At 32.7% G+C, this 23,918-nt stretch overlaps 1 protein-coding gene across 3 annotated transcripts in view; it reads right to left on the reverse strand.

The window, feature by feature from the left end:
• The window catches only part of DPYD (dihydropyrimidine dehydrogenase), an 807,016-nt gene that overhangs the window by 595,188 nt on the left and 187,910 nt on the right, over positions 1 to 23,918 (reverse strand). For all 3 annotated transcript variants that reach the window (XM_057718457.1, XM_057718467.1, XM_057718475.1), the window contains exon 4: positions 10,131 to 10,218. In XM_057718457.1, coding sequence (XP_057574440.1) covers positions 10,131 to 10,218 — 88 coding nt within the window. The remainder of the gene's footprint in view (positions 1 to 10,130; positions 10,219 to 23,918) is intronic.

A 23,918-nucleotide genomic window follows, 5' to 3' on the forward strand; every position in this document is an offset into this window, starting at 1 on the left:
TAAGATTTTAACATTTATGAAAGAAAACTCATGTTAGGAAGTACATTAAGAAAGAAAGCAAAAAGAGCAAAAAGTACAGAAAGAAAAATTATCATCAATCTATTGTCATAAAAAAGAAATGGCATGGAGGCATGTAAGTAGAGGTGAAGTAATTTATATACATTATAGAAATGTAAAAACATCACTTCTGCTTCTCCAATTTTCTGCATGCTATCCACCTTTCTCTATTTATTGACTACAGAACATAATTTTCCCCGAGTTAGTGAAGATAACAGTGTGCATGTGTACATGTATTCAATTCACTACTCAAGTATATACAAGCATCTGCTTTGTGAAAGGGCTTTTGGTAAGCACTAGATATGCATGAAGAATCAGTATTTTTGCCTCTAGGTTGTTCTGGTTAAATGGAATACAATTTTCATCTATACCAATATCCATCCTTTTCATACCTTAAATCATTGTTCAAATACCAGTTTCTTTACAAAGCTTTCTCAATTTTTCACCATTTTCCAACTAGAAGCCTAAAGCCAGAATGTCCTTTCTTTGCACTATAGCTTTCGATCGTTGTATTTGCTAACATAAATTTACGATAGCTGTATATTTTTCTGACGTGTCTTTTATTAATTTTTAAAATTTTCTGGAGGTCAGAAACCATGTCTAATCTATACTCTTTGCCTCCAAGCAAGCAGTAGAATATACTACTAGAAACTCGATTGATTAGCATTAATCTTTTAATATCAAAAACATTTATATAAAATTCAAAATATGTAAAGTACTTCACAGTTTTGAATGACCAATTTAAATTAAATAATGTGAATATCTGTTGTGAAAACTAAAATTCCCACATTACCCAGAGAAAATAATAAAATGTACAATAGATTCTGTAAGAAATTTACAGAGGTATACTTTTTCATTCTTAGAGAGATATAAAGAAACACATAAAAAAACAATAGAATGCAAGATTATTTCATTCAGAATATGCTAGAATTTACATATAATGTTACCATAATTCATGATATAGTTTCTCCAGGGAGATGGGATGCCTTTCTACTTCTAAACTTCAATGCAAATATAGAAACACATATGTTAGAGTCATGATCATAATGTTAGAATGATCATTAAAGTGAAGAAGAGAATTGCAAAATAGAAATCCACAAGTATCATTTATAAATATTACATAACTTGCAAGCAAATGGAATTGTTTTAATTTGAGAAATTATTGAAGGTGAAGCAAAATTAATATTGACAAAATTTCCTATTCATATACTGCATAAAAATGCTACAAGATTTTTCTCTAATTTTATATTATAAACTTTACTTTTCACTGAGACTGTTTTTCCTTACAACCCAACTAAACCATATATCTTTATAAAGGTAACCAGAAATATGGCTTAAATATGATTCTTTTTACTTGAATAAAAATATACACATATTCTATACCAAAAGGGCATGCGGTATCTAAAAGTTTGAACTAGAAATTTAGTATGTGGATGTATTATTGCACTTCATATATCTCCTTCTTCTGAAAGATGATATACTAAAAGCAAAGCTACATCACATGTGCTATTGCCTATTCAGCAAATAATCGAGAATTATTTCATCGCTGATATAATTTAAATAAACTGGTTACTAACATTTGGCTACAAAGGGAAAAAACTGTAGAGGTTTTATTGTTGTTTCTTTATTCTTTAAAAATAGTTTGTTGTAAAAAAGGGTAAAATTCATGTCAATCAAATTATTGGCCAAGTTTTAAAAATAAATTTATATTTTCAATAATAAATATATATAATAGCAAAATTAAAAAAAAAACATAGTGTGTTATTCTATGTGGCTAATAAAACCAGCTGTCATCTACAATCTGTACAGTGGGTACAAATAGATTTATCAGAAAAGTCTCCATTCCAAGTGCATTAATTTAAACACATTACTACTTTCAAAATTATAATTAGTTTTGATTATAATAATTTACTCAAAATTCTTCTTTTTATAAAAGTAGTTTTCTAAAAATGAAACCCAAATTTCTTTAAGATGAAGTCTACTGTGTTATGCATCTGCCCACTATTCAAGTACTTATAAAACTCTGTCATGATAGCAAATGCGTCACTTATTTAGCCCTTTATATTTTATTAATGACTCATAATATATATACTTTATCATATAAATAGTGTAGTATGATGCAAACAAAAACACACTGGACAAGAATTCAGGAAAATCCAGTTATACTACCAAGTGTCTGGTTGATCTGGAATGAATCATTTAACCTTGCTGGATTTCACATTTCATTTCCATATAATGAGATGATTGGTTAGATTAAAATTCCATTTGTCTAGATTCTGTTACATTGAATTTTACTTATTAATATTAACAAATATTCTAAGTGGTATCTCAGGTGTTTATATGGATTTTTCTTGTCTTATTTGTACTAAAGAAAAAAGCCATAATTTCAGTTCAATTTACAATACAAACATAGACTATATATCATTGTTCCATTTTAAAAACAATTAAATTTTAAAAAATATTTACAATAGCATGTTTAAAGGAGTCTAAACATACACACAACCACAAACAATGTGGCTTTACCTGTTTCATATAAAATTGGCTTAATGTGTACAATGAATACCTTTTCACATTTAGTTATAGTTACATTACTTTTAGATGTTATATTGCTTATATTTTGTAATGTATTGACTAATAATGCTTTGCGCTATAGAAGGTTTTCAGAACTGAATGTTAATCTTTTGAAGCAAATATGAAGAAAAGGAGTTACATGTATTGGCTGTGATTAAAAGTAAAAATGTAACCTTTTAGAGGCCCAAAGACATATATTATAAAACAGAAACAGGACAGATTTTGCATAAGCATTAATAATTCAATAGACAATGTAACATCTATCTTTTCCAACACAACACATTAGAAAAGAGGGGACATTTTGAAAATAATATTACAGCCCTTTGTCTTTAGCACTAGTAGATTAAGCATCCTACCATTCGCTAGACTCAAAACTGAGAACTTATATATTAAAATGAAAGGCTGAATTCTAGAAAATATAGTTAATGTTATACCAACTGATAAATGAATGAGGTAGGATAAGCATACATTTGCATTAATATATTTAAATTAAAATGCTATTATAGTCCAAACACAGTGTTCAGTAATTATTTTGTAGAGCTTCTTTCCATTCCATAAAACTAGTAAATAAATATACTATCAAGGGAATGGCCTCTATCAATGGTAAGGTGTATTACACAGCATAGTAATTAAAATACCTTGCTCCTGTCAAAGACAGACTGATAGGACAAACAGAGGGTTTGAAATCGACCTAAATAAATACAGAATTAAGTATATGATAGATGTAGCATTTCAGAATAGTGGGAAATGTATTATTCAAGAGACTTGGAACTATTAGTCATTTAGGGAAAAAAAGCTGAATCTTTCTCTCATCCTTAATACCAAAATAAAAACCTAGAATAAGGCCTGAGCATTACTCTGTAACCTTTTAGCTTTATTTTATTTTATTATAGAATTCTACTTAATTATTTTTAGTAAAAATATACTTGCTCATTGTCAAAGTAAAATAATATGGACATTTATAAGAAAAACGTTAACAACATTTTCACCCCTTCCTCAACCTCAGTCAACTGAGGAATTTAAGTTACAGCCTTCTATGCCATGTTTAGCGTATATATAAATTAGATTTCTTTCCAAAGATAGTGTTATACTATTCATATGAATATGCAACTTACTTTTGTCATTTAATAGGGATATCTTTCTAGATCAGCAAATATAATAATAATGCATAGCCTCATAACATTCCATAATATAAATATAGCCTAATAGATTGAGCAATTTTCCAATAATGGGCACTATAGTTGTCTCAAGTTTTTTGCTACTTCAAACAATGCTATGATTGCTATAATAAATATTATTGTACATAATGCCATTACGTGGTGGTACTTTTATTTCTCTAGGAAGAACAGATAGCAAAGCATTGCTAGCACAGCAGTATATGTATTTGAAATTTTCAAATATATTATTACTGTATAGGACTTCCTGCTTCCTTTCTACTAAATAATATAGGAGGTTATTTAACTTCTTAGCTTAAAAATATGATGACAACCAGTTTGCAAGGCAGAAATAGAGACACAGATGTAGAGAACGAACATATGGACACCAAGTGGAGAAAGCGGGGAGGGCTGGGGGGGAATGAATTGGGAGATTGGGATTTCCATATATACATTACTAATAAGAAAAAAAATACCAAATTGTACACTCAAAATATATGCAGTTTATTGTGTTAACTGTATCTCAATAAAAGTTCTTAAAAAAAAATATGATGAGGGAAAACTGGTGTCCCACCCTTTGATTTACATATTTCTGGCTGATATGGCCATTAATCATTTGCATGACCTCTTCTTAAAATGTTTCTAACCTTTGCCCATGCATATACAGGGTTGGGTTATTTTGCTCATTTAAATTTTTAGGAGCTCTGATTTCACAGAGAAGTTACCTCCTAGCCTAAACATGCAGAGTAAAAAAAATAAATGTTTGCTTGGTTTTGTTTGGTAAGATTTTATTTTAAAAAACATTTTAAAAGGTGTACAATAAAATTTTCTCTCACATAGTTCACAGCTTCAAAATTATCCTTAAATCTTTTTTTTTAATTTAAAGACTTAGTCCACCTAAAATTTATCTTAGATGGCTTGATGAAGGGTTTTACAAGTAAAGTCAAAATTATACCAGAACCACTTTTCAGAGAACTCATCATTTTCCACTGAATTAAAGTGTCCTCTTCATCATATATTATGTACTCTTATTTACTTGGTTCTATTTACAGATTTTCATCTGCTGCAGAAATGTGTATTCCTGTACCAACCCTATAATATCTTGATTATAGTAGCTTTATAGTGTGTTTCAATATCTGAGAGCAGCAAATCTTTTTGTCTTATTTTTCAACAGTTTATTTCTTCCATATGCTTCCTCAATTACTATTCCAGTATTTACCAATAAAAATGTGGGTTTCAATCATTCACTATTCTTAAATACTTATATCACTTTTCCATATGTATTGGGAAATAGTTATCTACTATGACTCTTCTAATTTAAAAAGTTAAAATTATAGGTAAAGTATTTTTTAAAAAGTCATTGTAAACACACCCATGAGCTTTCATGTCCAGGAACTGAAAATGTCAAGGCAACAAGAGAAATAAGTGGAACCATCTTAAAGGCATTTCCCAAATCAGGTAAAAAAGGCTTTTATTTTCAGTCCTTTGTGAACACAGCAAATTTAAATTCCTTCTAAAGAAATATGCCTTCATTGCAGTCTTCATAGAATTTCCACAGATACAGCTTCAAAGAAAATGAGCATCCAGAGTTAAAAAAAATGTTTAATTAAACATACAAGGAAACAAAACACTTGGAATGGAGCCTCTAGACATCACTGACAATATATTCAGGCTCACAAATACTTTGGATATGGAATTCTCAGAGTATAAAAATAAGTAATTTTATCTGTTTTAATAAATTACAGATAGACTTGAAAAATAAAAGCTACCAGATTTTTTTTGATGTAAAAAAAAAAAAAAGAACTCCTAGAAATGGAAGATAAAATTTTATCTCAAGACTCAGCGGACCATTTTAACGACGTGTTTGAAATTGGTGAAGATGGTATTAGTAAACCTGACAGTAGAGTTGAAGGAAATGATCTAAAATGTAACCCCCCCCCAAAAGCAAAGAGATGAAAGTTTGAAAAATAAGTTGAATCATTGAGAATAAAGTAAGAATGTTTAACATCTATCTAACGAAAGCTCCACAAAGTGAGGAGAAAGACAATGAGCAATTCCCCCAAATGATGAAAGATACCAATCCACAGATTCAAGAATCACAATGAAAGCCAAGCAAAATAAATAAAAAGAAATCCAGACTTAGATAAATCACTGGAAAACTGTGGAACACCAAACATAAAAAGATCACCCCCCCCACAAAGACATTGTTACTCTTAAATGAGCAATAACTAGGCTGCTGCTAACTTTCCAATAGCATCAACACATGGTAAAAGACACTAACATGATATTGTGTGAGAGGTGAAAAATAAAATAACTGTCAACCTTGAATTCTATACATAGTCAAAGGATTTTTCAAGAGTTAAGAAATGTATAAACAGTTTCAGAAATAAAAAAGAATTGGTCAACAGCACACCCTTACTGAATAAAGATTTAAAGTATTTACTCTAAGCAAGAGTAAACTGCTTTCCCATGGAAATCTCAACAAAGGAAGAAAAACTGAAGAAATTGGCAAAAATTTGAATAATCCAATATTAGCTAGTAAAGTATTAACAATACTACTGATCACATTTTAAAAGGATAGAATATTATATTATGAGATAGGGAGGGGCTAATTAGAATTACAAAGAGTTTTTAAAAGCTATGTTCCCTTGAACATCATCTCATGGCAGGTAGGTAAGTTCCTGTCAGTCTTCTTGGGATGGACAGAGGTGCTCATCATACCATCTGGCAATAAAAGTGAGGGAACTAGCTTTGTATACAAAAGGAAACCTGAAATCTCATCAGTACATTTTGTTTTATATATCTAAAATATTCATATTTTTTAATTACTGAGTAATAAATTATGGACTTCCTAATACTTTTTTCATCTACTTACTTCTCTATCATAATAGTGTGAGAAAGCCCAATTGGCTTATATGATAGGTTATTATTTGGACATTAATTTCTAGGCAATGGGGAGCCACTGAAGTTTTTTGAACGAGGGTGTAATGTAATTAGAGCTATGATTTTATAAAATTATTCTGAAAATGATCAAAATTTTATTTGATAAGGGTATAAACCACTTAGCCATTGAAATTGAAAAGCAAACACCAAAGAAGAATGGATTAAATCTATTGATTACACTTCTGTTTTGTAACATTTGTGCATGTCTGTGAATATGCACGCACACACATACACACATCAAGAAAACATTTTTAAATAAAAATTATGTTATCAATAATATTTATCAATACATTCTGCTGGTTAAATTGTGTTGCTCCTGTGACTTCCACTTACTTTCAATAGGAATATGATAAGGAAAAGCCTTTTATGTTACCCGGAGTCATTTAGTCAGTTTTTTCTAATGTATATTATTAAATGTACTTATCTAAATATAAAAGCCACAAAATCTAAGTACACAGATTCTGTAAAATATGCAAATCTGTGGAAAAACCAATGCTTTACAATTGAATGTAAAATTTTGAAAGAGGAAATAACTATTGTTTAAAATATAGTACCATGAAACTGAGGAACATCTTCTTAAAGTTATTTTTTCACTACATTCATATATTGACCTTATGCATTCTTAAAGTACTGTTTTTTCAAAAGAAAACTATCAAAAAATATGACCCAGTATTCACAGTTTGATGAATCCGAAATGTGTACTTCTGATTGAGAGATACAATTGCAAACAACAGTCTGCATGAATGAAACAGAGAAAAACTGACTGAGCAGGTACAATAGAATTGAGTGTACCTTTGGAAACTAGAGCTGTAATCCAGTTTGTAAGAAAATAAAGAATGGAAGTATTGGCCTAAACTCCACTGCATCACAGAAACCTAACACAATACAACACAAGTGACATCCTTTTCTCAAAAAGGCACAAGGCTCATTGAGTCTGGTGATTCAATTACCCTCTCAACCTGGAAAGAACCCCCCTCCTGAGTTGAGGTCCACTGGCAGAGCAATGTGGGACAGCCTACATTGTACACAGCTGGTAAATAGCTAAAAAGCTGCAGGCTTTAAAATACAAGAATCTCTGACCTTTTATGATTGCTACAATGATTCTTCAACAAAACACTACTTACAATAGAGTTCCATAAATGTCTGACAAAAGATTACATTTTCAATTAAATACCTCCAAATATCTTCTCTTCATATGGAAATCTGTTTAAACAAATACCAAAGTGCAATGCTTCATCAGATAGTAAAAAATATGGACAAATTAATGAAACAATATTTTCCTAAAACAGAAATGATTCTGATCTTGTTTAGACATTTTATAAACTTTTCAAAGAATATCATTATTCCCATTTTGCCTTTCTTTTATAAACTTTTGTAGACCTTGAATGAATGTGCTATATACTAATTAGAATCACAAAATCACAATTGAATTATAGAAAATCTACAGAAAATTTAGCTAGCATGGATTATAATTTCAATATCTCCTCATGCTTGAAGCCAGGAGTGCTACCTTAGATATAATTTTAGCCAACACACTCTCTACTTCAAATATTGGACATTTTATCTTACTCCTTTTCTCATGAGGTTATTAATAAATAAATTAGATTTCATATACACATTTCACTTAAATTATTTATTTTCACATATAAGACAGAGATCCTGTGATGATAAATGTTTGGGATAGTACAAAGTTAATAAATGAGATCCCTTTTCAGACCTCATCTTCTTATTTACAAAAAAATATAAAGCATTAATGATTTCCTACTATCTACAGAATTGAGTCTCAAATATTGAGCATAGAATTCAAATATTTTCACAACCTAATCTCAATCTAATTGCCTCGTCTCTTTCCCATCACTCTTCTTCATGTAATCTAGGTCTCATTCTAGCTACGCTGAATTTATTGTATTTCCCCAAACATGCCATGTACATGCCCATATTCCTGCTTTTTCACATGCTGAATACTCTTCCTGAACAGCATGGATTGCAGTACTAACCACATTGAATTATGGCTAGGATTTTGTGCTTCTTTGTTTTTTAATGTATCTGGCTTTGTTCACAGATTATGAATTTCCAAAAGGCAAGGTCATAGCAGGGACCCTTTCTTACCCAGTGACTCTCACTGTGTTTGGTCGATAGCAGGTGTTCAATAAATAACACCAGATACAAAAATAGTAATCACTTGACTAGTATTTACCATATTGAGTGAATAGGGAAGTTCATAATTCCGCATCAATAAAATATTTGTTGAATAATGACCACATTAGAAATTTTCACTTATAAATACTATTCATTTCATACCACAATCTTGTAAGACAGATGCTACTTTCCTTGGTAAATGATTTCCTTGGTAAATGAAAGTAAAGAAATAATTAATTTCCCCTGGATTCACAAGTGTTCAATCTAAAAACTCAACCTGGACTTCAAATCCTAAAAAGTCTGACTATATAGAATAATACCACGTCCTATACCTAACTAATAACCCCTAATACTTCTGAAATCCTACAGCTATATAAATTTATAAGTTTTCTCCTACAATATTTTTTAAACCATTGACATATTGAGAAATGATCTTTATATATAAAAAGGTACTTGGTAGTTGAAGGGGCACTTACTGGATTTTTGCAGCATTTTAGAACATAAGTGTTAAACACTATGAAAAGAAGGATTCTCTATATCCTTATGGGAAGATTCCTTCAGCTCTTGTTCAGTTGTTAAAGGATAACATACTTGGCTAAGAGCTTGCAGTGCTCCTTTAACAAACAAAAGATACTATTAATTACTCATTCAATCAATCAACCATTCTCTTAGTGAACAAAAACTGGGCTTAGCATTGCATTGATTTAAAAAAAAAAACTTAAAGATCAAAATTCCTTTTTTTTCTACTCATGCCCATAGAAGTCTGTTTTCTATTTTTTAGTTGTTCGGGGATTTTTAGCTACAACTCTATCAGTTTCTATGAATTATTCCAAATCTTAAGCAAATTCCCTTGATTTGTTTCAGTTTGCCAGAGTTAATACCAAAGCACATTTTAAAACAAAGATACTTCACAAATTTGAAATGTGTTTTGATAATCAATGACAGTTTCTATCTGTAAGCATTTAGCAAGCTTAAACTAGAATCAATCTATTCAGTGAACGTTTTGGATTAAAAAATGATTAATTTTACCACAAACTAATTTTTAAGACAATAAACAATGACTACATATTTCACAATAATCATATCACAATTTGGAAGAGACATTAATAAAATGTGCCACATTTTCACATGCCTATAGAAATCATATTTTTAATACTTTAACCCAATTAACTAGGACAAGCTTTATGTTTAATCATGGTCATAACAGATAGAGAACAAGATCAAAGGCTCATTAATTTTCATTTGCAGAGCTAAATACAAATTTACCTTGTTTGAGATACTTGTGATGAACGATTTGATATCCAGATTAGTTGGACAGCTCTTCTGACAGGGGGCATCCGCACATTTCAGGCATCTAGGGAATAAAGTAACTGAATTAAAGAAACTATACAATCATTGAGATACTATTCTATATATTCTCTACCCCTATGCCCATTCAGAGTTAGTGTCTAGTAAGAACAAATAAAACTGTACTATTTTTAGGTACAAAAAACAGTTCTAAGCAATAAACATAGAGTAGCTGTGTTTCCCTTTTTGCACACCTCCTAAGCTGTATAAAATAACACCATTCAGGCTAATAACTGCGCTTTCTCTCAGTGTTCCTCTTAGAGTTTAAGATCATACTTATTTAAGATATATCACTCATCCACTTACTAAATCAGTCTTGTTTGGATCCCTCACTACACTGATAATGCTTAGAGAATGGAGTCTTTTATGATAAAAGTTTTGTACGCCTTTTAGACCACAATCATTATACAAACACAAAGGTAAAATCTCTCCTTTTACCACTTGTAAATTCCTTTCTTCCTCCCTTCATCCCTCCCTCTTTTCCTCCACCTCTCCTCCCTGCCTCCTTCTTCACCTCCCATTATCTCTCCCTCCCTCCCTCCAATTTTCTGATGTAGTAGATGCTTCAATACACAGACCAGATCCACTGGCTTCCAGACTGAAGCATTTATGCCCCCAGCTGCTGTGCCCTCAGGGGAAGAGAACAGGCTGAACCAAGGTCATTCCCTATTTCCAGCGGCAGCCAGTTTCCAATCACAGGTCATGAGGGGAGGCAGAGGCCCAGTCTCCTTGCCCTCACTTGGGGAACAAGTCTGCAGGGATCAGCTGCAGCCTTTATGGTGGCTATGTCTGTTCAGTCCTGATTCCTTCACTCTTGAACAGGTGTGGATCTTCTAATAAGCTTTCCACATACTAATCTCATATCAGAAATCTGCTTCCTGGGGAAATGACCAGAGCCACGTTCAAACTTCAGTGTGCCTAAGAACCACCTGGGAAGTTTGAGACATGTCATAATTTCCACAGAGGAGTCCCTCCTGAGTCTGAGTTACTGGCCTGAGAATGTGCATTTGGGAAAACCCCTTTAAGGTGATTCTGATAAATGTGGTTGGAGTCACACAGAGAGAATCACAATTCTATAATTAATACTTTAGGACTGAAACCACTGGCTAGAATGGTCTTTTTATTTTGTACATTCATATATGTACTTGTGCATTCATTTGATAAATATTTAATGAGCCCTTGTTACGTGGCAGAACCTGGGACATGAGGTTATAAAAGTGGTGAACAAGGCTACCATGGCCTTCTTCTCATGGACCTTGCAGTTTGAAGGAAGTTTAGACATATAAAAGGCACTTGTAGTAGTCAATGTGGTCAGTATGAATTTGGGTAAAAACAGCATGCTAAGGGCGTATATAAGAGGAACAGTAGTCCTGGAGGAGAGAGTCACGAAAAGCTTATTGGGAGGAATAATATTTAAGGGGATGCTTGAAGAATGAGTGGGCATCAGGGAAGTGGAGGAGGGTGGGAAATTTGGAGTGAAGGGCCACTCAAGAAAATGACCAAAGAATAAAAACAGTATGTGCCAAAGCCTGGAGAGAAAAGAACATGACAGCGTAGGTGAACGAATGGAATCTGGTCTGGCATAAAGTGAGAGTGGGAGTAGTGAAAATTTAGGCTGGTAATCTAAAATTTAAGATATACCATTGTCACATTTGTCAGAAGACGAGAATTCTCTGAGAATTTCATTGAATCCCATGTTACTCAGTGACAAAGGTGACTGGCTAGCTCATTTACTGTCCACGTCCATGTGTAAAGACATTGGTTCATTTCCTTCGAGAAAACAATACCAGTCTCCTTGTCATTCTTTTGTGAGTCAGAGTCCTTTTCATTGTCTGAACCAGTTTTCTCAGCACCTAATTAATATCTTGTTTTTAAATCTGATCTCGTTTCTCTGGTTTGTGCCCTTAGCCTTCTCTCTAAATTAAATTTTACACAATGAGTACCGAAGGCTTTTCATAATCAATTGTCCTCTCTGAAATGCAGTCATTAAACCTCTCCCCTATCATTTTTCTAAATGCCAGTTAGATTCACATCTATCATTTAGTTGAATTCCTATCTTCTCATACTTATGATTTTTTTTCCCTAAAACACTGTCACTGAGTTTAAAAAGAATTTCTTGGAAGCATGATCAGTAGCACAACAATCCAAAAAGAAAACAAAGCACGGTCTATTCAGCCCTTGATGCTGAAACGAGGTGATACTTACATGTGCTTTCATCACATGGATAAATGTGTTGTACATTAATAGTGGTTTGAAAGGATTTCCTATTACATGGTAAAATAAAGTAGCTAAAATAAAAATAGCTATAAAATAATATGCAATCTTAAATATCTTCTGATTTGTAGAAAAGTCATTTCGACAATTTTTTAAGTATCTGCCATTCCATAAGAACAAAGCAACAAAAATACTGTTAGGATAGATAAAGATATAGATAGAGGATTGTGGTTATCCCTAATGAAGTCACAAGTTTTTGGATTTTCTTCTTTCTAGCATCTAGCTTGAATAATAAGGCAATTAAAAAATAAAGTTATAATGTCAGCAGGTATGAATGAGCCAAATTAATGCAAAGTGTATTTTTCTGTTCTTCCAGAGAAATCTTAAATTCAATATAAACAGATTCACTTAACAGCACTGACAACGTAAGGATTTTTAGTTGTGGTTATTAAGCCTCTTTACCAAATAATTCTCCTTTTATTATTGAGCTAGTTCACAAATAACAGCTGTTGGAAATGTCAGATGTTAATGAGGCAGGGCAACGCAAACCTGAATTGTAGCATTCTTTTTTTCTTTGGTGCCATGAATATGCCAGAATGGGCAGACTCTGATAATAATACCATCTTGCAATTCTCTAAGCGCTCTGCAGACTAAAGTGCATCAGGCTGCCATTAATCCCACTTATCACTCTGACAGCTCAGTAATTACACTACTGCTATAGCCAGGTAGTCCTAATAAAATATCAACCACTGCACTGGAATGCATACTGGTGAGATGTTTTATTAAACTTGGGGGGGTTGATCATCAAGTGACATTAGTGTTGACCTATTTTTCTATTTGACAATAAATTATCCTTTGACCATGCCATAATAGATATTACAGAGTGCATTTACTGTACCAAATCAGAAAGGTACTGCATTACAACGATGTAGGCAAATGGTGTAAATAAAATAGCAGAAATGCATGTCAGAATGTTATTACCTAAATTGCTTTAAATGATTGATACCATGAAAAATCACAGACACAGTACTTAGGGGAATATGTCAACAATTATTGTAAACCACAGTTCTACATAAATTTTTCATTAGAAGTAACATTTAAATTACACTTGTTTTTATCCTCAGTCATTTAATTCCCCTTTTATATTTCAAAGTTACTCTTTTATAGTGCAGTTTATTTTTAAATGCATTGTAAGAGGCAAAAGTTAATTCAGATAAACACTTATGTAATATTTTTAATCCCCAATTACATTTATACTCAGGATATTAAATTATTTTTAAAACAATAAAACATCTTAGATTTTTTACTAGTGATGAACTCTTTTCATTTTCATATTTAATAGAGAGCATAACAATAGATTTCATTAAAAGCAAAACATAAACTCTTTAATAACGTTAATCCTTCGTGATTCAACATCACCATAAAAATGTATGAAAACTTTAGTACCATTACTTAAGGGACAAAAACTATTAAAGATATATTTATCCAGGATCTTTCTCTAGGGAAAGAGAGCTATGATTCCCCTCCCCAAACATCAGCGAGGCTGGACAGTTTTACTCCATGACACCAAAAAACATTACAGTGAGTAATGAAATAAGCAGCATTTCATTCTTCACACATCTGAGAACAGACACCTGCTTCTTTCATTGTTACACAAACACAGCAGTTGGAATAGTAACCTAGCTTAATAAAGAATTTTCTAATCCATGTGTTTAAATAATAATTAATTTCTCAGTTTAAAAAAATCATACAAATCTGTTTGAAAGATTTAAAACCTCACATTGCATTGTCTTTGGGTTTTTTGCTAGACTTTGGTTCAATCAAGTAAGCACTCTTTCATCAGGTTTTGTATAATCTATATTAGCATATATATAATCAAACTGGGCAAGTTAATATTTACCTTAAAAATTTTTTTTCTTAGTATTGATGTTCTATTTCCACAGATCTTTGATATTCAGTACCTTTATTTGGAAGGTCTAACTAATTCAGATGTAGCAGTGGGTACAGGATCTAACTTCTCTACCATATAATAACCAGTGTAGGCAAATACATAGTCTAATATCCTTCCCCAAAGTGGCAATATTTCTATTGAAACTGGGTAGAATGGAGTATCGGATTGAATGAAAGGAGTGTGAATCAAGAAATGGAGGTTAGAAGTGTCATACATAAGTCCGAGTTCCACAGCTTACATCACTTGTACCCAGATTTGGTTATAATAAAAGGAAAGATGGTTGGCATCTTTAAAACATGATGAGAGTAATCCAATGTTCTGATACATTAAACACTCAAGGGCCATTCTCAGCTTCCAATAATTCTGCTTCTCTCAATATTCCATTAACAGCCTTTCCTATATATTTTCTGACTCTGCTTCTCTGATTACACCACAGGTTCTTATTAGCTCAAGGGTATTTGGAACTAACTTTGAATATTCCTAATATGCATCTTGGCCCAGCTTTTACATTCCACTCGGCTCGAAAGCTATGGCAACATCATTTACAGCAACTGAATTTTTTATCCTGTGCACCATTCTGCCTTTTAACCACACCTATGATGTTCATGTTTTAAGGCTTTTCATATTTATTTGATTTTACAGGTTAACAACAAAACAACATTTAAGTAAAGTTATTTATTCACTAGAAATTTCCATTCACATGTGGGTGCTCCGAGACAGTTCAAAAGAGGCAAAATTTAGCAGCAATTCACACAATCAATGCTCAAAACATCCTGTTGGATGATCATTAGTCTAGGAATACAGCACAGCTAAAAACCTTTCTACAATATTTCTATAGTCCATGTCAGAAAATTATTGTTTGTCTCAAATACTAATGGATAAAAAATGTGTATTTTACATTTTTTGCATATTTTGAATTAAATGATGGAACTTAAAGTCAAAAATAATACTCATTTTTGATCTTCATACATAACTGATTCTTAAAAATTAATAAGACCACTTTTATCTCCACTTCATAGATGAGAATATTGAGGCACTGGAAACCTCCCAGAAGCATAATGAGACCAGTGGCCAAGGCAGCTGAAGGAACTACTGGAACATATTTACCATCTTATACCCAGGACTAGTCCATTCAGGTATGAAGACAAGTTAAAATTTTAAAAAGCGATGTTTCACTGACCTCATCTTTCGGCAACATCATTGCCTCCTTGCCAGAGTAATTTGAAGATGGAGAAAAAAAGCAGTTACGAAGTCACAGCTAGAAAAAGCTATAGTATCCTCTCTCCTGAAGTTCAATTTTAGTTTAAGAAAAAAAAGTGGAAGGTAGTCTTAACCATCTCCTCAAGAGACTTCTCAAGTCAAGATGAAAACATGAGTTCTCTCTATGATATTACACAATTTCGAAGGCTAATTCTATTACAATTTTAAACAGCTTTGCTATAGCCACTTCTATGGGAAAGATACTTTTTGACCATAGTCTTATTTTTTTAAATTATGTATGCTACAAAAACCTCAACAGCATAAGAAGCAATAAATTTGCATATATATTGTCATGCAAGCAAATAAAACACTTCCATAAGAACTTAGTATTATCACCTGAAAATTTTTAAAAAAACATATTGTCCTATTTTAAAACACAAAGAAAATATCATCATGAGGATCTGAAGAATGCTACTCTTAAACTTAGATTTTTCTCTTTGTTACAAGAGCCAATGGGACTTCAAGTTTTTGTTGTACAGAGTGGAACAAGAAGAATGTGATGGCATCAGTGTATATTATAAACTGCAAGAAGAGTCATTGAAAGAAAATAAACACACATCCTACATATATGCATAAGATAGAACTAATTAGGTATGAAAAGAGAACCGAGTATGATTAAAGGAAGTGGGGTCAGTCCTTAAGGTTTTCGGAATCTACCGGGGCTTTAAGATACTAGAAATAGAAGTTTTAGATAATAAGCCAAGATTTAAATACCAGTACCAAAATCTAAAGAAAATAGGTTCAGTTGCCAAATGTAGGTTATAGCAGAGAAGGAAGGGTGCCCCCATTTCCAATTTCTCTCTGCTACAAACTTATTTGAAGAGTACAAGATCATGACGTACAAACTGAATTGTTGAAATGGAATAAAAAATATTTTTATATTGCAACTATTAAAAGAATCAATAATTAGGAACTTCCCTGGTGGTCCAGGGGTTAGGACTCCATGCTCCCAATGCAGAGGGCAAAGGTTCAGTCCCTGGTTGGGGAGCTAAGATTACACATGCCACATGGTGCAGCCAAAAAGAAAAAAAGTAATATTACATATTCACAAGTTTTTAAAATACGACAATAATACAGAAACACTTTCCACCTCTGTAGAGTCAATGAATACAGAACAAATCAAAGTATTTCTTAAACATTTTTTCCCTGCCCAGTAGATATCTAGGCCCTAAAACCTATGATACAATTTGGTCCCTGTCACTTGCAGCTACAACAGAGGTATAATTTGAACAAGAAAACCAGAGAATATTATAGATAAAAGCTCTGCTTTATGTCCTGGAGGGATGGTCCTCTTGGCAATACTCATAAGAAACCATTCTTTATCCACCTTAAAGATGATGAGGATTGAGAGTATTTAAAAGGGATTGAAGAAGATAGCGAGATTCAAGAAGAAGAAAGACCTTCCTCTGTCTTGCAGTAATGAGATAGTGATTAGCCATGAACCTGGATAGGGTTACTTGTAATATCTGGTTATAGTAAATATAGCCAGCATAAACAAGCCAGATTATACATAGCTTATAGGTATAATATATAGAGCGCATGTGTATACACACCCAGACTTATGTTAATTACCAAGTGTTCAAATATGCTTGCTTGTCCAAAGCCTCTAAATATATTAACTCAGAAAGCATAGCATAGAGGTTAAAAGAACAGCTCTGGTTCTTGATTGCCCATACTTAATTCTTGACACTTTACTGGTGGTTAAGACCTTAGGCAAATGACCTAATCTCTCTGGGGATCAGTTTTCTCATATACAAATGGAGATGATAATTTGTACTTCAGAGGTTTGTTGTGAGAATGTTTAAATATTATACATTTACACGAAATAGTAGGTACTTCTTTACTTAACAAGCATTCTCTATAATTCTCAAAATGCTCTGAAAGTTATGTATTGCTTTTTCTCCTTTACTGTGAAATGGGTCACTAAAAATCCATTACACTATGACTAAAGAGTCACAATATGATGGTTTACAGTTATTTACATACACTAAACATAGTGGATATCTGGCAAACATAAATATATGCTTTAAATCTTCATTTTCTCCTTCTGGAATTTCCGAAGAAGGAAAAAGTGTTTCCACCTCAGGAAAATCAGAGAAGCCTCTCAAACAAAGATACTTATGCTGGAGACTGAAGAACAAGTAAGATTTTACCATGGACTGATGAGTCTACTAGAGCTTAATATCCAGAGCAAGTTATGGATGCATATTTGGTTCTCCGTATTCCACACAGCGCATACTACATCATGTACATTTTACCTGCCAAATAACATGGACAGAATGAATAAAAGGAATGAGGGGAAAAGAAACTATATTGCCTAATGTGATTTATTAAAAAAAAAGACTATGGGTTCATCCAGGGCAGAGACTATAACCCATCCTTGGTTCTTAGTATCTATGTTAGTAGCTGGCACACGTATAGTTGTTCCCACATGTTTATGGAAAATTCCCATCAATACACTTCTTCAGGAATCAATCTCATCAGTGACCCAATGTTATCTGTATGGAATCCTTTTAAGGCTTCTGGTTGTTTCTCCATGCTACTAGTATAAGGTAAACATATTCTTCTCCCAAAAATTAAAGATGATAGGTTGGGCAACACAATAGACTGTGAAGTTTGTGCTTTTGAAAAATGGATATATCCTAACTAAAAGTGTAACTGATCTTTATTATGGGTGTATAGTTGAGTAAGTAACTAACATAAGCAACTAGCAAATATGAGAATCCATGTGATGAAAGAGGCTTTCCCTTATTCCTGCTCCACACACTATCTCCTAGTACTTCTGTATTCTCAATGCAAGGCATATTTCTCCCTTTCGCTTTTCAACTGCTGCCTCCTGGTGAGATGGTGACAAAGTATTTCTTACCCTCCAGGATAGGCTAGCATTTTGCCCTGACAAAATATGCCATCTATGCACAAATATTTCCTTAGGTAACTGTTTACAATTAAGAAAATACCTATATTTTATATACCATTTTAATTTGAATAAGTTTATGTATATGTGATCACAGACATCCAAAATAAAGATCAGTTACATGTTTAGTTAGCATGTAGTCATTTTCAAAAACCCAAGATTCACAGTACATTTTAGAGTTTAACCTACCATTTTTAATTTAACTACAACAAGCCATATGTAATTATTTTTCAAACTAGCATATTGTTGCTCAACACAAGTGGGGTTGCCCTCACATTCTAGACAGCTGTTACATGATGCTCAATACACTTTTGATCCTTTACAGAACTTAGAGAGAATTGCGTGACAGTACTGACAGTTTTTATTATAGCTTTCCTACTACTCAATAATCTTATTTCACCTGGACTGTTTTCCCAGTAGTGTCATAAACTCTTTGATTTATATTGAGAATCCTTCCAGGCTTTCTAGAAAGAAGACATTATTTTTCGTAGCACATCCATATGCTGTGCAAATTATATTTTCAAACTTTGCAACACCTGTTGTATGTTTATCTTAATGTCAATGAAACCCCTTTAGGAAGGGCAACCAAAAAGAGTAATTTATATTAGTCATAGATGCTCTAAAAACAAAATTTTCAGCAAATTTCAAAACTGAAAAAGCTTTATGACTTTTTTCAGGCAGTTTCAGAAATAATAATAGTAATATTGACAGATTTTTATCTGATTTCTAAAAAGATGTAAAAGAAACAAAGTCAAACAGTTTAGATATGTGGGATATATGATCATTAAAAAAGAACATTTGTGTAAATATGTAAACTTGCTTAAGTGCATGTGGACTAAGGTTGGGGATAGAGTGTACTTTTTACGATGTTATATTCTTTGAATTTTTTGCAATGTGCAAATAAAACGTAATTTAAAAAGTAAAATGTTAGAGGTTGACTGGCAACTAAAATCACATTATCCTGTGTAATGTTCATTTTGGTCATTTGAATTGGCAAGGCAAAAGCCAATCCATGATGCTCCCATATCCTCTTTAAGTCTTACAAAGGATCCAGTTAAAGGTTTTAATAAGATGACCACGATGAAGTTTACTTCTGCGTAGCTGGTGGTTCACAAAGCTAACAGAACAAAAGCTCAGGTCTAGCCAAAAAAAAAAAGAGTGAGTAATAGCACAAGTGCTGGAGGGACACATTAATTAAGTTAAAACAGCTGAATAAAATACTTGGCCTTAAAATTATAAGATAGTATTTGCCAATAATAGAATTTAAATTTATCCAAATCTTAGCTGTCTAGATATTATAGTGCAGGAATGCAGGAATTTATTTATTAAAAAGCCACCATTTTCTAAGTTCTGTGCCGGCAAAGGAGAGAATTTACCGAAACTTACTTGGAAGATGTTGACTTAAAAATGTACTGGACTCACTTCATGCAAAAGAGATTTTTGTCCAGTTTCTTTTTTTCTTTGTAAGTGCAACAGTGATTGAAATACTTTAGGTGCCGAAAGAACAGATTTGGAGAGCAACAGCCATATCTGAATCTTCTTCCTGTTGAAACTAGTATTCACTTTCATGTGTGGAGCCCATACAAATTTATTTAAAAGTTTTACTTCATAAAAATAATGTCACCCCTCACTTTTTAAAAGCAAAATTTTAAAACACACTTTAAATTAAATTTAAATTTAAATTTAAATATTCATCACTTTTACTTAGTTAAATCTATGATGATTACCCCAAGTAAGAGACAACTGTATTCAGCACAAATTTTTTTCAGTGTTTTACACAATCCTGGTGATCTTTTTAAAAACCCATATCTAATCATGATATTATTCTGCTTAAAGGGACCTTTGAACTTGGCCCCTGCCTACTGCATTTCTCCAGTTCCAGCTGCAACACCTGCCCCACTCTAGAACTCTGTTTGTACTTCCGTGAGTAGACCAAGTCAGCTTTCAACCTGTATGTATTCCAACATGCTCTTCCACTGCCTGACGAGCCACACTTCAAGCTTGCTGCAGAGCTCATTCCACGCGTCCCTCATGGAGCCCCTTGGTTCTTGACATTCTGATCTCCCAGAGCACCCTGTGGTTTTTTTATTAAAATAATTATCGCATTGGACTGTAACAGCTGATTTTCTGGTCTCTCTATTATTTCTTCCTCCAGTGAGAAAATGGTTGGTTTCCTTGTCTTTGTTGTTGGTCTGCTTGGAAATAGATTAAGTTTAAATTGGCGGAAAAAGACAACCAGAATTTTGGGAATATGCCATCTACTGTTGTTAATGTTTTGGAAAAATTATTTTAATAATTGCTTTTCAAATTGATGTAAATAATATACACTTACAATGAAAACATTTATATTTTTATATTTAATTTACTTAATAAATACTTACATAGGAGTTACTATTACTATTGTGTTTTATAAATATTAACTCACTTTATCTTCATAACCACTCAGTGAGGTAGATATAAATATTAACTCACTATATCTTTATAAGAACCTTTATAAGAACCTGATCTTTATAAGAACCTTTAAAGAACAACAGTAGATACTGTTGTTATTCTCATTTTAAACACAGTAAGGCACAAAATTTTCTTCTCTGATTTAGGTTTGAAATATTTTATTGCTTATTTCTGTGATCCTGGTGATCATTAAGTTAACAGACATTTCCTAAAGGCCTGTGATTCCCTATTTTGTCTTCTACTTCATTCTAAAATCATAATAGTGTATGGTGATGTCAGGGCTTGCCTCACAGGCTGTGAAAGCCAGATTCAGGACTCCTAACCAGGTTTGACTTTCTCCAAAGTCCAGTCTATGGGTATCATCATTTCACTTCTGCAGTAGTTCTCATAATGACAGCCAGGAGCCCCAGAGAACTTGAGAAAGTTTCTGATGTAATATAAAAACCACATGTGTTATAGTCATTATTATACAATATATGCCATACATAGCTCACTCAAATGCAATCTAACAAAACTCTTTATTTGCCTTACAAGGTACCCAGCAATAATACTTGCAGATCACGCTATTCTTTACAAAGCATTTTCTTATATGCAAATTACCTACAGAAACCACTAAGATCAATCTTTTCAGTAAAAATACGAGATAGACAAAAGCAATTAGAAACAATCTATAGATATCACAAATATGAGTCAAAATAGATAAAAATGATTCAACAACCATAATCACGACCAACCTAAAGTAATTATGTCACTATAATTATAGCATTTGGAACATTATATATTGTAGCAAAAAAAATAGTTAAGACCAAAATTGTTCTGTTAAAGATGTTGTCCAGACCACTATTACTTCCCGCTAGGTTTTTTTTTTTGTCTTTTTTTTTTAAACTCTTTATTGGAATATATTTGCTTTACACTCTTGTACCCGTCTCTGAAGTACACCAAAGCCCGCTAGGTTTTGTGTGAAGTGACTTAGACACTATTTCAGTCCTTGGGAATTTAATGCCTAAGAGTCAATGCTCACATAGCACATGAAGAATATGCAGAAATTTCAGAAAATTAATGAATATGGGAGAAAACAGATAAGAATAGAAATGTTTAATCTTCTTAATTTAATTCATATCTAAAGGTGGACCAAGGTTTCAGGCAATAGCATTGCTGAAAATGAACTAATGTGATGATGGTCTGATTATTATCAGAATATTTTGAAAAAAATCAGCCTAGAAGCTAAAGGACACAATGTTCATACATATCTTGAACATTGCCATCAAAACTAGCTGCTTACAGCTTAGTATTATTTAAACTCCAAAAACAAGAAAATAAAAAAGCTAAGGGCAAATCATATATTTTTGTAAAAATGGAAAACTCCATTGACCAAGCTTCTAATGAAATACATTATAACGCTGACAATGCAGTCACAGTTTGTCATAAGGACCATTAAATGTAAGAAATTTAAATGAAGAATATGAGTGAAAGTAATAGAACTTAAATACGTTTGTGGTCCATGGAATCTTAACACATTATTTCCTTTGGTTTTTCATTCATTTCCCTCCTTCCTCTTTTTCTCAATCAACAAATATCTACAGAGCACTTACTTTTGCTGGGAATTTGTAATTTGCTGGGTTCTAGAGTAAACAAGTTGGGTAAGCTTTGGGTTCTGCCCTCAAGAAGCTCACAGTGGAGAAGTTAGACAAACGAATACATATTCTCAGATGATGTGAAGGTGTGGTAATGGAGAGGTGAGAGACGTATATACTTGCCCTGAGTTTAGAGTTGCCCCCATCTATCCTCTCCTCTATCTTCAATTCCCAGTATAATGCTAAGGACACAATGAACAGATTTGTTTCTCTGGGGGGGTGTGTGTGTGTGTGTGTGTCCATGTGTATACAGGTGTGTTCTGTGGACAGGCCAAGTAATACAGGGCTTGAGGAAGATATACAAATTAAGGAACTGGAAATATTAGCTACTGTCTCCTGAAAGCAGCATAGAGATCTCTGTCCAATTACTTTTAGATTCACCTCAATCACAAACAGATCATCTCTTTCAACTGATCTTTCTTCTGTTACGCACACACCAGCCAGTAAGTACCCATCACAGCATAATACCATACGAAACAATATAGTTTGATGGTTTCTGGATTTAAATCCAGCTATATCACTTACTAGCTTTGTGATCCTAGAAAAGTTATTTAAACACTTTGTGCCCCCAGCTTCCTCATCCAACTTGCCAATTATAGGCTAGACGCCATACCATTATACGGAGAATTGCACATATTAATACATGTAAAATATTTAGTGCCTGCCACATAATACATGCTCAATGATCTAAATCACTGTTGTAAATCATTATTGTCTAGGAAAAATGGAGAATGCAATGGAATAAATGAGCACTGTTTTTCCACAGCTACTGGGAAGCACAATGCTATGATGAAACTGTGAAATAATGACTACCACACAGGTTACTATGAAAACTAAATAAGATAATTATAAAGAGGACCAGCGACAACGTCATGTTCATAAAAGTTGCTCAATAAATGACACATAGAAAACATTTTGAAAAATATCTCCCAAGCCAATTCAAGGGAATCTGTGGAATACAGAAGTAAAGTGGTATAATTCTGAATTTGGGTAGTAAGTGTAGGCAAATTTATATGTCAAAAATGAAAAGGCGTATTGGAGCCTAGGGTAGTGAGAGTAGGCAGGGAGGCAAATGAATCTTGCTTTGTCAATGGAAGCACCTCTGATAGAGGTATAAATTTTTGCCACTTTTATTTCCCACATCTAACATGGATATTTTCCCAATATATGAATGTATTTCATATGATGGGTTATCTAAATGTTCTACTTTAAGTAAACAGGAAGAGAAAGAAGTGAAACTTATTTTTTAAAATATTTTTAAAGAATAATTTTCTTAGGTACTA

This window comes from Hippopotamus amphibius, chromosome 1 (assembly GCF_030028045.1).
Source record: "Hippopotamus amphibius kiboko isolate mHipAmp2 chromosome 1, mHipAmp2.hap2, whole genome shotgun sequence".
Lineage (NCBI taxonomy): Eukaryota > Metazoa > Chordata > Mammalia > Artiodactyla > Hippopotamidae > Hippopotamus > Hippopotamus amphibius.